This window comes from Xenopus tropicalis, chromosome 9 (assembly GCF_000004195.4).
Source record: "Xenopus tropicalis strain Nigerian chromosome 9, UCB_Xtro_10.0, whole genome shotgun sequence".
NCBI classification, from domain to species: Eukaryota; Metazoa; Chordata; class Amphibia; order Anura; family Pipidae; genus Xenopus; species Xenopus tropicalis.
In genome coordinates, this window is record NC_030685.2 from 6,072,035 (window position 1) to 6,087,851 (window position 15,817).

Consider the following 15,817-nt stretch of genomic DNA (forward strand, 5'->3'; position numbering starts at 1 on the left):
AGTTGTGGAGGTAAGAAGATTTTTCTTGTTATGGCTGTCGGGTTATAGTTCTGCACCTCGCCCTTTAAAAGGGAAGCGTCATGGCACAACCCCTTGTTTTAAATAATGCCATTTAATTTAAATAGGGATTTGTATGATTTTTCACCTTTTTCCTTGCTTGAGACAGTAACCCTTTGCTTTCAAATGTTCTTTCTATCTATACCTCGTAATTGTCTGGCTATAATAGGACAGAAGTGATTGGCACGGCTTCAAATGGGCCAAGCAGGGCTGGAGCCAGGGGTAGGTCAAAGAGGCACCTGACTACGGTGTAACAATGGGGGGGGTTGGTTGGACAGGTACCTCAGGGGGAGAGTGTGGGGGCAAGGTGGCCGGCCGGGTTGGCTATCATAGATCTGGGGCCCTGAACCCAATTAGGATTGGCAGGGGTTAAACATTTCTGCACGGCGAAAAAAATGTTTTCCCCGACCATTTAACCCTTTCTGGATATGCTAATTTATTCTAATAAGGATTAGGATTCGGTTTGGCCGTGACCATGGATTCGGCCAAAATGGAATCCTTCAAAAAAAGGCTGGATTCGGCCTGAATCCCGAACCGAATCCGGGATTCAGTGCATCCCTAGTTTATTCATCTACATCTATATTGTTTTCATGCTTTGCTATAGCTCCAATAACCTTATTTCTTCTGCGTCCCTCCATGTCAGTACACATGGGTAGCATCGCCCCTCCCACACAGGAGGGGCGATGCTACCCATGTGTACTGACATGTCGGGACTAGAAGAAATAGAATTTACGTCAAGAAGGTAAGTGAAATTCTCCTTATCTGCACAATTATCTTCTTAAAGAGAAAATAAACCCCGTATTCTATTTACAGGAAACCCATGGGTTAATAGAGCTTCTTCTGCAGAATCCTGCATTGTAATATGTTTTTCCCATGGGGCTAGCCATATTCTTCATTTCCCAGGGTGCCACAGCCATGTGACCTGTGCTCTGATAAACTTCAGGCACACTTTACTGCTGCGCTGCAAGTTGGAGTGATATCCCCCCCCCCTCACCCCCAGCAGCCGATCAGCAGAATAATGGGAAGGGAGCAAGATAGCAGCTCCCAGTAGGTATCAGAATAGCACTCAATAGTAAGAAATCGAAGTCCGGCTTGGGACTCCTCCAGTTACATGGGAGTAGGAGAAACAATAGGTTAGCTGAAAGCAGTTCTAATGTGTAGCGCCGGCTGAAAGCTCAGACTCAGGCACACTTTACTGCTGCGCTGCAAGTTGGAGTGATATCCCGCCCCTCCCCCCCAGCAGCCGATCAGCAGAACAATGGGAAGGGAGCAAGATAGCAGCTCCCAGTAGGTATCAGAATAGCACTCAATAGTAAGAAATCCAAGTCCGGCTTGGGACTCCTCCAGTTACATGGGAGTAGGAGATACAATAGGTTAGCTGAAAGCAGTTCTAATGTGTAGCGCTGGCTGAAAGCTCAGACTCAGTCACACTTTACTGCTGCGCTGCAAGTTGGAGTGATATCCCGCCCCTCCCCCCCAGCAGCCGATCAGCAGAACAATGGGAAGGGAGCAAGATAGCAGCTCCCAGTAGGTATCAGAATAGCACTCAATAGTAAGAAATCCAAGTCCGGCTTGGGACTCCTCCAGTTACATGGGAGTAGGAGATACAATAGGTTAGCTGAAAGCAGTTCTAATGTGTAGCGCTGGCTGAAAGCTCAGACTCAGTCACACTTTACTGCTGCGCTGCAAGTTGGAGTGATATCCCGCCCCTCCCCCCCAGCAGCCGATCAGCAGAACAATGGGAAGGGAGCAAGATAGCAGCTCCCAGTAGGTATCAGAATAGCACTCAATAGTAAGAAATCCAAGTCCGGCTTGGGACTCCTCCAGTTACATGGGAGTAGGAGAAACAATAGGTTAGCTGAAAGCAGTTCTAATGTGTAGCGCCGGCTGAAAGCTCAGACTCAGGCACAATGCACTGAGATGGCGCCTACACACCAATATTACAGCTACAAATACATTTGTTGGTTTGAGAATACAATTTTAAATAGTAGAATAAAGAAAAAGGCCATCCCCCATAGACTCCATTTTAATCAAATAATTCTAATTTCTAAAAATGATTTTCTTTGTTTCTGTAATAATAAAACAGTACCTGTACTTGATCCCAAGTAAGATATAATTACCCCTTATTGGGGCAGAACAGCCCTATTGGGTTTATTTAATGGTTAAATGATTCCCTTTTCTCTGTAATAATAAAACAGTACCTGTACTTGATCCCAACTAAGATATAATTACCCCTTATTGGGGCAGAACAGCCCTATTGGGTTTATTTCATGGTTAAATGATTCCCTTTTCTCTGTAATAATAAAACAGTACCTGTACTTGATCCCAACTAAGATATAATTACCCCTTATTGGGGCAGAACAGCCCTATTGGGTTTATTTAATGGTTAAATGATTCCCTTTTCTCTGTAATAATAAAACAGTACCTGTACTTGATCCCAACTAAGATATAATTACCCCTTATTGGGGGCAGAACAGCCCTATTGGGTTTATTTCATGGTTAAATGATTCCCTTTTCTCTGTAATAATAAAACAGTACCTGTACTTGATCCCAACTAAGATATAATTACCCCTTATTGGGGCAGAACAGCCCTATTGGGTTTATTTCATGACTGACCCTGGTACCTCCCCACTGTGCATGATGTGAAAGTGAAAGGGACTCTCTCTCTCATGATCTCTCGGTTCCTGCAGTCTCGGCGCCATTCGGCTGCTACTCGGGACCCAAACCCACAGAACTGCTGGAAATGGACTGAACTAATACAGATATGTGCAAAGGGGGGAGATCGCTATGGCTGGGAATACAGCAGGGTATTGGGGTAAGGAACGTTCGTACTGTATTTGTTATGGAACGGGAGCCTTGGGTGCGGCTGGGATCTTTAACTCTTCGAGTGCTTTCTGTAACCGACACTTTCCTATAATGTTTGCTGCATCTGTTTTGTTTGATTAAATGCAGTCATTTGGGGAGAAGCTCAGACATTTGCTTTATAGTAATACTGATTCCTGTAAGAGCAGAGCTAAGAAGATATTTGTCAGTGATTTCAATCATTTTATTACAATGATTTAGGTTTCATGAGGAGAAGTGGAGTAAACATCAGCATAAGACTCAGAGACAAGAAGGTTTAACCACACATTCCACAATACAGGTATGGGATCCCTTATCCAGAAGAGATCCAAGGCCATCTCCCATAGACTCCGTTATAAGAAAATAATTCTACTTTTGTAAAATAATTTTCTTTTTCTCTGTAATAATAAAACAGTACCTGTACTTGATCCCAACTAAGATATAATTACCCCTTATTGGGGCAGAACAGCCCTATTGGGTTTATTTCATGGTTAAATGATTCCCTTTTCTCTGTAATAATAAAACAGTACCTGTACTTGATCCCAACTAAGATATAATTACCCCTTATTGGGGCAGAACAGCCCTATTGGGTTTATTTCATGGTTAAATGATTCCCTTTTCTCTGTAATAATAAAACAGTACCTGTACTTGATCCCAACTAAGATATAATTACCCCTTATTGGGGGCAGAACAGCCCTATTGGGTTTATTTAATGGTTAAATGATTCCCTTTTCTCTGTAATAATAAAACAGTACCTGTACTTGATCCCAACTAAGATATAATTACCCCTTATTGGGGGCAGAACAGCCCTATTGGGTTTATTTCATGGTTAAATGATTCCCTTTTCTCTGTAATAATAAAACAGTACCTGTACTTGATCCCAACTAAGATATAATTACCCCTTATTGGGGCAGAACAGCCCTATTGGGTTTATTTCATGGTTAAATGATTCCCTTTTCTCTGTAATAATAAAACAGTACCTGTACTTGATCCCAACTAAGATATAATTACCCCTTATTGGGGCAGAACAGCCCTATTGGGTTTATTTCATGGTTAAATGATTCCCTTTTCTCTGTAATAATAAAACAGTACCTGTACTTGATCCCAACTAAGATATAATTACCCCTTATTGGGGCAGAACAGCCCTATTGGGTTTATTTCATGGTTAAATGATTCCCTTTTCTCTGTAATAATAAAACAGTACCTGTACTTGATCCCAACTAAGATATAATTACCCCTTATTGGGGCAGAACAGTCCTATTGGGTTTATTTCATGGTTAAATGATTCCCTTTTCTCTGTAATAATAAAACAGTACCTGTACTTGATCTCAACTAAGATATAATTACCCCTTATTGGGGCAGAACAGCCCTATTGGGTTTATTTCATGGTTAAATGATTCCCTTTTCTCTGTAATAATAAAACAGTACCTGTACTTGATCCCAACTAAGATATAATTACCCCTTATTGGGGGCAGAACAGCCCTATTGGGTTTATTTCATGGTTAAATGATTCCCTTTTCTCTGTAATAATAAAACTGTACCTGTACTTTATTTATCTGGAGGAGGCAGAACTAGGCTATCGGGTTTAGTTAATGTTTAAATCATGTTTTATTAGACTTGAAAGGACACTAAACCCAACTGTAAAGCTGCCCCACTGCCCCCCCTAGTTCTCTATAGAAGTTGATGAAAAACATAATTACACGTGGAAACCAATTCACCAATGAGAATTCTACTGACCCAAAACTTAATTACAGATGCAAGAGAACTGACCAATGAGAATGCTGATTCCCAGCACTGTGTCAGGCATTCTATTCCACCAGGGCAGTATATAGAAGCAGTGTATGTGCCCCCCGTGGCTGGGTTGGTTCCTCCCACGTTCCTATAACATTCAGGCAGGTTACTGACAAATACAGGTTGTTCATTCTAGGGGTCATTTTTTATTACCCAGGTTGCAAGTATTAGAGGGATAAATGGCACAGTAACACGCCCTAAGTGTTCACTTTCCAAGCACTCGTACCCCGGTTGAAAAATTTGCCAAAAAAATCCACCAATGGCGAAATGTGAAAAATTGCACATATCACTAGTCGCCACCTGTCTGCCTGCCCGGTATTCTGAATGAGAAAAACTGGGCAGGACTTGCTGAGATTTAGCAGCCATTGGGCAGTTGCCAATCGCCATGTCATAACCCCGTCCCCATGACGTCATCGATCTGCCCACCCCCTGACATTACCGTCCCTCCCCACCCCCTGTGACATCACTGCCCACCCACTGCCCGGGGTAATGAGCCAGGAAAGGTAGTAACCCTACTGCGGAACGTTGCTCTGAAACAGAGTGGGGCAGTTTGCACAATGCAGAGCCAAAAAATGACTGATTATGGGTTATTTTGCACTTTGCCCACTGTATCTGCCTTTTTCTATTTAAAAATGCCTCCAATGAAACTTCTAAATGAAGGTATGCTTTTCTTAAACGAACAGGTATGAAAATCCACATGGAAGATGTGAAGATGCGGTTGAATTTACTGTTTCTTCTTAGTGTTCTCTTCACATTCGGAGCAGAAGGTGAGCCTATCACACAAGGCATCCTATTACCACTATAGAATCCACACAGTGTCGGACTGGGACCCCAGGGGCCACCAGAAAACCTTAGACCCTAGGCCCATTTTCAAACTATTTTTCTCCTTTCCTCACCCAACCTCTTTATTCTCCTAGTCTCTTTTATCTACATGCTAGCATCTATTCTTCCATCTATTTCTCCTCTTTGTTCCCATACAGAAATAGGGAATGACCATAAAACAGGCCTAATGCTCAGGAGCAGGAGGGCCACTGACACCTGGGCCCATAGGGAGTTTTCCTGGTATCCTGGTGGGCCACTCCAACACTGTGACCTATTAGATATAAATTCAACTTAAACAGACCCAGCGCCTATTCCATCCCCATCCCCAATAAGACAGTCCAAGTCCTATTCTAGGAAAACCTATATACGTCTATGGTACTGACTCATGGCCTGCAGAAATGTGTTTATTACCAGTTACTAGTAGTTAATTTATTTGTCACTATTATTATTATTATTAACACAACATTCTTTGCTCCAAAGGTGATATTGTTGGACAGAATGGTTTTCCCCCTCATCGTGCTATAAAGGGCTCGGATTCTGTTATTCCCTGTACATCGGATGTGAATGGGCCCCCAGTGCAGACCATAATCTGGTATTTCCAGCACAAGGAGATTCTGCGCTATGATGGGGAGATAAGGGCTGTGGATCCAAGGTATTCCTTAAGCACAAACAGAGCCAGAGATGGAACGGCTTCCCTAGTCATCTCCAACATAACCATAACCGATGGCGGCACCTACACATGTTCCCTGTTGTACGGCCAAGGGAAGGAAGACATGGAAGTTACAGTAGATATTCAAGGTAAACAAACTGAAACTACATTTATGTAGAAAATTATTACATTAGCAGCTAGGCTGACCTGATAGGGAACTGAAGCCTCTCTTTGCTTGTGTGACTGCAGGGCTGTGATTGGCTATCCCCGTCTTCTGTGCTTCTGAAAACATACATTGTTGTCTTCTATTACAGCAATTCCAGAGATCACCGTCACTAATAATATTGTAGTGAGGAATCAGGAGAGCGTCCTGCGCTGCTCAGTCACTGGGTTCTACCCATTGGGTGTGAGAATTAAATGGCTGAGGGAAGGAGTCTTGCTGCATAGGATTAATGTTGGAACTAAACAGAGGAACCCAGATGGCACTTACAATGTAAACACCACTGCCACCATCCTACCCACTGAGGAGGACCAAGATCAGACCTTCTCGTGCAGTGTCCAATATGGATCTCATGATACGTTCCAGAAGGACTTTCAGCTCATTTATGGAGGTAACTGCCAAAACAAAAACGTAAATATAGGCTATTTTGCTTGAGATCTAAGGCCTCTGGTGTACAAGACATTTTTGGGGAGAATTCTACCCACTTCATATTCCTAAGCCTAATAATGCCTAGTGCTGAATTTCCTGGTAATAACCCTTTGCCGTCTCCACCGGAATTGTGTAAATGTGGTCAAACTGAAGTTCTCAACACAAATTTCTGAACGTGTTCTCAAGTGTTTACTTCTTCTTTCTAGAAGAATTCTTATATATTATTTACCTATAGTAAAGCACCTACACATGAATGGACAATTTCATGAATCTGTCTATGTATATTTATTGTTTTTCAGTCCCCCCCTCCATTCAGATTAGCTCCCAACCCTTCCGGCTAAATGAAGAACAGACACTGGTTTGCCGAGTGTGGGGATTCTACCCTGAGTCAGTTGTGGTCAGTTGGTTTCTGGATGGGACTCCTATGGAAGCCTCAAGGATTGAGAGGATGAGTAGTTCTGTTGTGTCTTTCTACCAGTTCGCCCCAACAGTTCAGCTCTGGGGAACAGAGATCTCCTGTGCAGTGGAACATGGGACCCTGGCAAGTCCTCTTGTGGAGAAGGTGCTGGTGAAGGAACCAGGTACAAATGTCCTGCAAGAGTTAATTTATTAAGGGGAAGTAAACCTTTCAGCATTGAAGTGGCTTCATTGGCCAACTTTTTAGCCCTGGGACTCTGAAAAGGTATTTTGAAAGCTAATCAATGCATGATTATTTTCTGAAACCATGAATACTTGGGGCTTGTTAAAGAAACAGGAGAATTTGGCAAAAAAAAACTCAGTGAGGAAAAGCTGGTGAGCTTCTATAACGGTCAACAGAAAGTGTCTTTAACACTTTATTTAATTATCTATTTTCCCAGTTTAAAAAAGTTGTGTGTGTTTTGTCCTTTTTTTCTTTTTACCCTCAACCTGAACATTTTAGAAATTGGCCACATACCTCCATATGTAATAAAAGGCACTACGTTTGCCCAGGGGCAGTAACCCATAGCAACCAATAAGATGTTTGCTTTTAAACAGGTGAATGCTACCTGCTGATTGGTTGCTATGGGTTACTGCTCCTGGGCAAACTTAGTGGAACAGAAAGTTTCTCAGGAGTAAAGGCTAAATTCATGTGTTCCTGTTCCTGCAGATTTAAAGGTAAAGCACCGCATGGTAGTTCGGATTGTCACGGTTATTACATTGGCTGCAGCTGTAGCTCTCGTATGTTACTGTAACTGGAAGAAAAGGGGTAAGTTGAACTGTTATTGAAATTAGGATTCTTACAAAACTAGTCTATAGTTTTAAAGAAACACATTGTCAGGGGTGTATTTCAGTCCGGTGCTGCCCTAGGCGCGACCCTAAACACGCCCCTATGTATTGTGTGTGATGTCACTTCCACAGAGCCCGCGACCCCCTACCCCCCCTTCCCCTATCCTACCCTTCCTATGGAAATCTGCGGTGGAGGCTGGGGGCATTTTTTTTAAATAAAAAAGGAAAATATAGGAACCCGATGGCTGCTAAGCTGAGAATTGTGAATTTTCATATTTAATTGCATGGAAGGAGGCATTTTTGCTTGAATATACAATGCAACAGTTTTAGAAATGGTGATATGCGCTGGAACCAAATGTCCTCTGCCTTGTTACTTGATATTCAAACCTCTTCATAATAAATTTTCTTTACCTTTCAGGCACCAAAGAGCCCATTTGCCCAACACCAGGTAACATTCCCTTTTCTTCTCTCAAAATGGCTGAAATGGCCCAGTCACTGGGAATTGTGTCAAACCAGTGCAACTGCCATTTTTCTGTAGTGTGGGCTTGAATATGAATTAATAGTTAATTTATTAATAATTATAATAGTTTAATAGTTATAGCATTAATTTATTAATGAAATTATGGTATCAGTTATTGAATTAATGTAGTAACAATCATGCAATTATAAGAAGCTGAATATTAAGTCACAAATCTAATCAAGCTCTGAAGGGAATATTTAGAGGAAAGTACCAAGACTATACAGGAATTGTAAACTGAACAAGCCAAAATCAACATATTTTTCAGAAATATACTGTATGTCCAATTAGCTTATTATTAAGAAGGGTTTCCATTAGTCCCCTGTTCCCGGGGACAGGCTATATTTCAGGCCCTTGGTCCCCAGGAAGAAGAATTTGGCTTACCTTGTGATATTACTTAAGGGAAGCTGTTTTTGCATTGGGAACTTTGTACCTACGACCGTTAGTGGGTGTGACCAAAGGGGAGTGGTCAAAACTAGATGTGGCCTAACTATCAATTTGCATAGTGTGCTTCATGCACTGGACTGTTGTAAGTATCCCTGGATATCAGTGAAAATCAGAAACCCTTAGTTCATAAGAGTTTAATATTTTCCAGCTTTTGAACCTAAAGACAGGGATCAAAAATTACCTAATGGTTGTTTTTTTATAATAATTGTTTATGCTGATTGACTTACAGCAAATTAAATAGCCTTAATTCAGACATGGGTTGTGACCCAGGCATCAGCAACAATTCAGATCTCTTTGGTGTTTTATCAAGCTGATAACTTGATATGGATTTGATACAGAATCACTAAAGGCCAGTGGTGCATTTACACAATGTAATTAGTGATCCTCTCTGGTTCTTTGTACATCCATTGATCCCCACATAGACATCAAATAGGCAACAAGGGCACATTATTTCCTCAACCATATACAGGGGTGGGCCAAGCTGACCAGGCGCCCTAGGCAACCCGGTCGGCCACTCCCCCCTGAATGGCGCATGCACGCTAAAGCACAAGCGAGGGGGGGGAAAGGCGCGAGGGGGGGCGTGATCAGAACGGTCATTGCCTCCACCGCTAGTGACAAGCGGTGGGGGCAATGACAGAGGAAGATGACTAGGGGTAGGCAGGAGAGGCTCCAGCCTGGTGCCCCCAGTCGTTGCGCCCTAGGCAGCTGCCTCTTCTGCCTACCCCTAGTTCCTGACCATATATATAGATTTACTATAATAAAAGGCATAACCATTAGTTCCCTAACTGCCAAATTCTTTGTAACAAATCTACAGGCTAAACACTTATATGTTCCAGTAAGTATCAAACTGTTGGCGCTGGGCTAAAGCTGATGGCATATGGGACATATTCTCCCCTTTCAGCCAGTGGATAAAGCACGTGAAACTGCCTCTTCTACCATTCACTCCTTGTTTAATCTTCTCTTGCAGACAAAAAGACTACTTTTCAAGGGGTAATTAGAAAATTAGAAATGACTCGTTACAACATTTCCAAGCTGACTCTGAAGGACGTTCTTAAAATTGGGCCTGACAGTGTACAAAAGATTGAGAATAAGACCATAAAAGATGCACCTTGGTATTTTCTAATGAATCTCATGTGTCTCAACCCTGAGGCAAGAACCACGTGCATGAGCAATCCAAGCATTGGCGCGGAATATGCCCGTGAAGACAATTCTGAAAGAAACAACAACAGTATGTGTGACCCAATCCATCCACTAGATGTTCTTTATGTTCTCCTACATTGTTCTGAGCCCTGTTTACAGCAGGAAATGATGTCAAAAATGTCCCTTTGCCAGTTTGCTGTCCCCCTACTTCTCCCTGCTGCTGATGGCCATGGCTGCACCTTCATGCTCTGGGCAATGAGAGACATTGTGAAGAGATGGAAAAATTCCCCATCAACATACAATAAAAGCTTTCAAGAAGCAACGTTGACAGACATTTCCATGCCCATGTTCTCTTTTATGAGACTTGGGAAATGCAGTTTTTCCAAGTCTGATGTTGCAAACAAGGTTCTCAGTCAAGCTTCCCTGGAACAAGAGTTCTTTCTGCACAGAGATATGGAAGCCGGCTACATTCCACGGAAAATCTCAGATGGGCTGGTGGAAATAGCTTGGCATTTTCCCGGAAGCAAAGAGAAATCAAGTGTTTTCCAAAATCCATTTGCAGTTACCAATATGAGAGGAGATTTGGAATTAAGCAAAGACCAGTTCAGATTTTTATGCCGGATATCGTCAGTAGTGTTTATATTTACAGAGAGATTCGATGACAGAGAGTATAACATCTTAGCCGAGAGTGAAACTGCAAATCAAAACTGTTCTATTAACATTGTGCTCATTTCTGATTCTACAAGTGAAGATACAAACATTTGCAAAGATTTGTTAGAAAAGATGAGATGTCGGATTTGGAAGGTGAGCAGAAAGTACAACAACGCATATCTGGCAAAAGAACTAAAAAAATTCATTGGGACGCTCGCTCAAAATGGCCAAAACTCCATGAACCTGGAGAACATATCACTTGAAGCCAATCACTTTGGATTCCACATAGATGAGAAAATAGATGAACTTCAAAGATTGAAAACATTTGCTCAACACATTACTGGTAATATAGAGAACATTGTACAATGTAAGGAAGAAGCCATGAGAAGGGATGGACCTTCCGATGGAGATAGTGCCCAAACAGAGGGGGAAATGGGCAGCATTACCCCTGGGGCCGAGTATGGAAAGAACGAGGTAAAGTCTGACAGAAAGAGCTTTGATATTTCACAGACGCAAAGTCCAGATCATTTTGCAGATGAGAATTTCCTCTGTTTAACTCAGACAAGGAAGTGGTTTCTCCTAAAGTCCATAAAACTGTATTTTCAGTCTTTTGCTATAAAGAGTCGGCAGCAACTTTGTGGAATAAATATAAAGAAATGTGGCTGCTTCAACCAAACGGATAAGTGTAAACTGCATGATTCATTTAGAGACTTTGATAACAGACTATTATTGTTTAATGAATCTAGAGATTATCAAGTCAATAACCATAATAGACAAACGCAATCAGACAATTGTGAGCAAGTTTGCTATGTCTGTTTGCTGACCATTCTGAGACCGTTCCTGGGGACCCAGTCTAATCCTGCCTCAGGCTGGAGCAAGTATTGCTGCTGCATATGGAGATATATTGATGTGAATGATTTTGTAGCAAATGGCAATGAAGAAACGTTCAGCAAACTCCCAGAAATTGCAGCTGATCTTCTGCTGGATGGGTTCCCCTTGAAGTTGATAAATGATGACTCCAGCATTCCTCTAGAATGGGTATCGAGCATTTTTACTGAGCTGGATAAAAAAACAGGAGGGAAATGCAGAATGAGAGTAATCTCAGTGCTGGGAGCGCAGCGCTCGGGGAAAGCCACCCTCCTGAACACCATGTTTGGGCTGCAGTTCCCCATGGCCAGAGGAAGATGCACACGAGGAGCCTTCATGACGCTGATTAATGTGAAAGAGAACTTCCAGAAGGAGCTGAAATGTGATTTTATTTTGTTGATAGATACAGACTTCATTGGTAGCCCTGAACCAAGCCAAGAATCTAATGCCCTGGCAACTCTAGTGGTTGGGGTGAGTGATGTGACCATTGTCAACGTGGGCATGGAGAATAGAGATGAGATGGAGATAAACTTACAGAGTGTCATTCGTGCATTGTATAGTGCAAAAAAGGAAAGAAAGAAACTCAGTTGCCTGTTTGTCCATCAAGGTGACATACAGACGTATGAAGACCATAATCAGGAGAATTTGTTGGATCAGCTGAATAATATGACCAAAAATATAGCAAAAAATGAAAAAATCCAAGTTACACAGTTTTCAGATATCATAGAATCCAATGTCGAAATACCTTCTCATTACATTCCCAATTTGTTAGAAAGTGCCACATCCATGGCGCCGGTTAATGCAGAATACAGCCAATGCGTACATAAACTAAAGGAACATTTAATTTCCCATATTAAAGATATGGATGGACGAGCACAAAGTATACATGAGTTTAGTGACTCGTTAAAACATCTTGGGAAGACTGTTAAATGACAAAATTAAATTTAAAGCTGCAAAGTAAAAATTATTTTCAACATTTCATTCAGCTGAATGGAAATTCCAGTAAATAACTTCTGGCTTATGGGCCCAGTTGTTCACATTAAAGGGATACTGTCATGGGAAAACATGTTTTTTTTACAAACCCCATCAGTTAATAGAGCTTCTCCAGCAGAATCCTGCATTGTAATCTGTCACATGGGGCTAGCCATATTCTTTATTTCCCAGGGTGCCACAGCCATGTGACCTGTGCTCTGATAAACTTCAGTCACACTTTACTGCTGCGCTGCAAGTTGGAGTGATATCCCCCCCCCCCCCAGCAGCCGATCAGCAGAACAATGGGAAGGGAGCAAGATAGCAGCTCCCAGTAGGTATCAGAATAGCACTCAATAGTAAGAAATCCAAGTCCGACTTGGGACTCCTCCAGTTACATGGGAGTAGGAGAAACAATAGGTTAGCTGAAAGCAGTTCTAATGTGTAGCGCTGGCTCCTTCTGAAAGCTCAGACTCAGGCACACTTTACTGCTGCACTGCAAGTTGGAGTGATATCCCCCCCCCCCTCACCCCCAGCAGCCGATCAGCAGAACAATGGGAAGGGAGCAAGATAGCAGCTCCCAGTAGGTATCAGAATAGCACTCAATAGTAAGAAATCCAAGTCCGGCTCGGGACTCCTCCAACAAAGCACCTTTTCTCCAGAGAAACAACCCCAACCCTGACAGTCTAACCTCATAGGTTAACCCTTCCATCCCCTGTACCAGTTTAGTTGCAGTCTCTGCACTCTCTCCAGCTCATTAATATCCTTCTTAAGGACTGGAGCCCAAAACTGCCCCCCATACTCAGGGTGAGGCCTTACCAGGGACCTATAAAGAGCAAATGTATGTTTTCATCCCTCCAGTTTATGACATTTTTATACAAAATACTATGTTCCAGGCCAATATTTCTTAATTTAAACAGTGACCTTCTGTGCAGTACTCTATCAAATCTTTTAGCAAAGTCCAAGTAGATGATATCCACTGCCATTCCAGCATCAAGGTTCCTGCTCACCTCCTTATAGAAGGCGACTAAATTAGTCTGGCAAGATCACTTATAAACCCATGCACAAACTGATAGTATTGTGATTGGCAATGTATTCACTTATCCTATCCCTTATTACCCCTTACAAAAGCTTTCCTGCCACTGATGTCAGACTAACAGGCCTATAGTTTCAGGCTGAGAACATGATACCTTTTTGAAGAATGGAACCAAATGAGCTATTCCCCAATTATTCTGAACAATGCCTGACCACATGGAATTCTGAACAATTGAGTAAAAAGCTTTGGCAATCACAGAGCTAAGCTTGATTAATACTCTGGGATGAGTCCTATCCAGCCCTGGACCTCTGTTTACATTTCTGAGTCTCCCATGCATCAGTAGGTATATTATTAGACTCAGCAAAATATGGTTCAGCTGATGTCATGTAATAGAATTGTGTAATAAAAGATAAAACCCAGCTTATAATGGTGCAAAGACAAGGAGAACCTTCCCTTTGTCCTTTATAACATGAGATACCATATTGCTCTTCTATTGCATACGACGATAATTTGTATATACATGTATTTTTTTTGTATTTTGAACAAAATAATAAAGAACTTAAAATATGGAACATTCTAGAACAGTAGCTACTGCCGGTGTACATGTGTGTGTATATTTATATATGTAAGCGATTATAATGCTAGTTTGACATCTGCAGCTGGCTAAAGACATGAGCAGATATTTACCTGATTCCCATGGGATAGGTGGGCTTAGCCCTTGGATCCATGATTGATCACCCCGAGGGCCAATGAAAAGCAGCCATAGATTGCCCCATTACACTGATATGATCCTTGGCCAGATCCTAAAATAATATATTTGGTTCATCCCTACACACACGCAGATTAAATAATTTAGTCAGACAGGATTGTGATTGCTTGGCTTGTACGCATGCTTAATAATGAATAGGCAGTGACTAGAGCACACAGGCAGAGGTATATGGAATATTGTGGGCCAATCTCTAAGCTCAGGCCACTGACAGTAGCCTAAAGCAGAAAACAAACATGGAGAGCAACTGAGGGCATATTTAGTGTAAAAACTTGAAATCTGTATGGCTGTGGAAGCTTCGGGCAGGTACAAAACTCCAAAATATAATATAATGCTGTCATTTTTAACCTTATTCTTTGCTAGGCTTTCATTCCCCTTTAAAGGAGAAAGAAAGGTAAAAACTCAGTAGCTTTATCAGAAAGGTCTATGTAAATACAGCCATAAGCACTCACAGAAACGCTGCACTGAGTCCTCTGTCAAAAGATTTGTTGTGTCTGTAATTCCTGTGCCAGAGACAAACAGCTCTCTGCTCTCTCCTGCCCCCCCCTCAAGAATGCTAAGAACTCACTCCTCCCCATTAGGAATGTGGATCTGAGCCAATCAGCAGGAAGCTGACTCATAACCTTACTAACTGAGCATGTACAGGGGTCTCGGTGCAGGAGTGAGGCATTATGGGAACTTTTTTTACACACTTCAACATTTTTTCTTCCTGTTTGGCTGAACGGGAGAAATTTGGGGAGAAGGGCACTATTGAGAGAACTGAAGGTATGCCTGCAGCTTGAGATTAACTCTTTATTAGCCTTTCCTTCTCCTTTAAAGTAGAAGCAAATTTGCATCCTTATTGGGGCATAGCACCCACAATGCAGCTTAGTTGGGGCACAGTATTACCCTGGCATTATGGGAGGAAACACTTAAAAACATGGAGTTATAAAGGGATAAATAATTTTGGAGTGACAGCCCATCAACCAAGAACATGTGTGTAATAGGACTGGTTGCAAGATTCTCTGTTGTGTTGTGTGACCCCCTCAATAGAGCAAAAAAAGGGGTTTCACAGCTGATAGTCCCCAACCAGTGCTTGCTGGGAGGTTTGATACATTATGCACGAAGATAGTGGGCACCCAACTAAGAGTAAATTATTAAATTAAATTATTCATTCAATTCACTTAATATATTTGCACATTTGGCACCAAATTAGAACGCTAAAAATCTGTTAGCGTTTTAGCCACAAAGAAAGTTTTGTGCGCATTGCACTAGTTTTGCTTTTGTTTTTCTCTAATTCCATGCGCTTCCATCAATACGATTACACACATCTAAAAAGGGAGGGTTGTTCTTATGAGGAGGCAGCACACGATCACACAGTTTCTACTATA

The 15,817-nt window shown here is 41.9% G+C and overlaps 1 protein-coding gene across 2 annotated transcripts; it reads left to right on the forward strand.

The window, feature by feature from the left end:
* The first annotated feature begins 2,716 nt into the window (after positions 1-2,716).
* On the forward strand, positions 2,717-12,734 carry LOC101733202 (interferon-induced very large GTPase 1). 2 transcript variants are annotated; one of them, XM_031893577.1, is made up of 9 exons: positions 2,717-2,872; positions 3,121-3,199; positions 5,373-5,456; positions 5,992-6,309; positions 6,475-6,771; positions 7,109-7,390; positions 7,936-8,034; positions 8,473-8,502; positions 9,986-12,734. In XM_031893577.1, the coding sequence occupies exons 3-9, from the start codon at positions 5,375-5,377 to the stop codon at positions 12,607-12,609; spliced, it is 3,732 nt and encodes a 1,243-aa protein (XP_031749437.1). In that variant the 5' UTR covers positions 2,717-2,872; positions 3,121-3,199; positions 5,373-5,374; the 3' UTR covers positions 12,610-12,734. The 2 variants fall into 2 exon arrangements, with proteins under 2 accessions (XP_031749437.1, XP_031749436.1); XM_031893576.1 differs by lacking the exon at positions 3,121-3,199.
* The last annotated feature ends 3,083 nt before the right edge of the window (positions 12,735-15,817 follow it).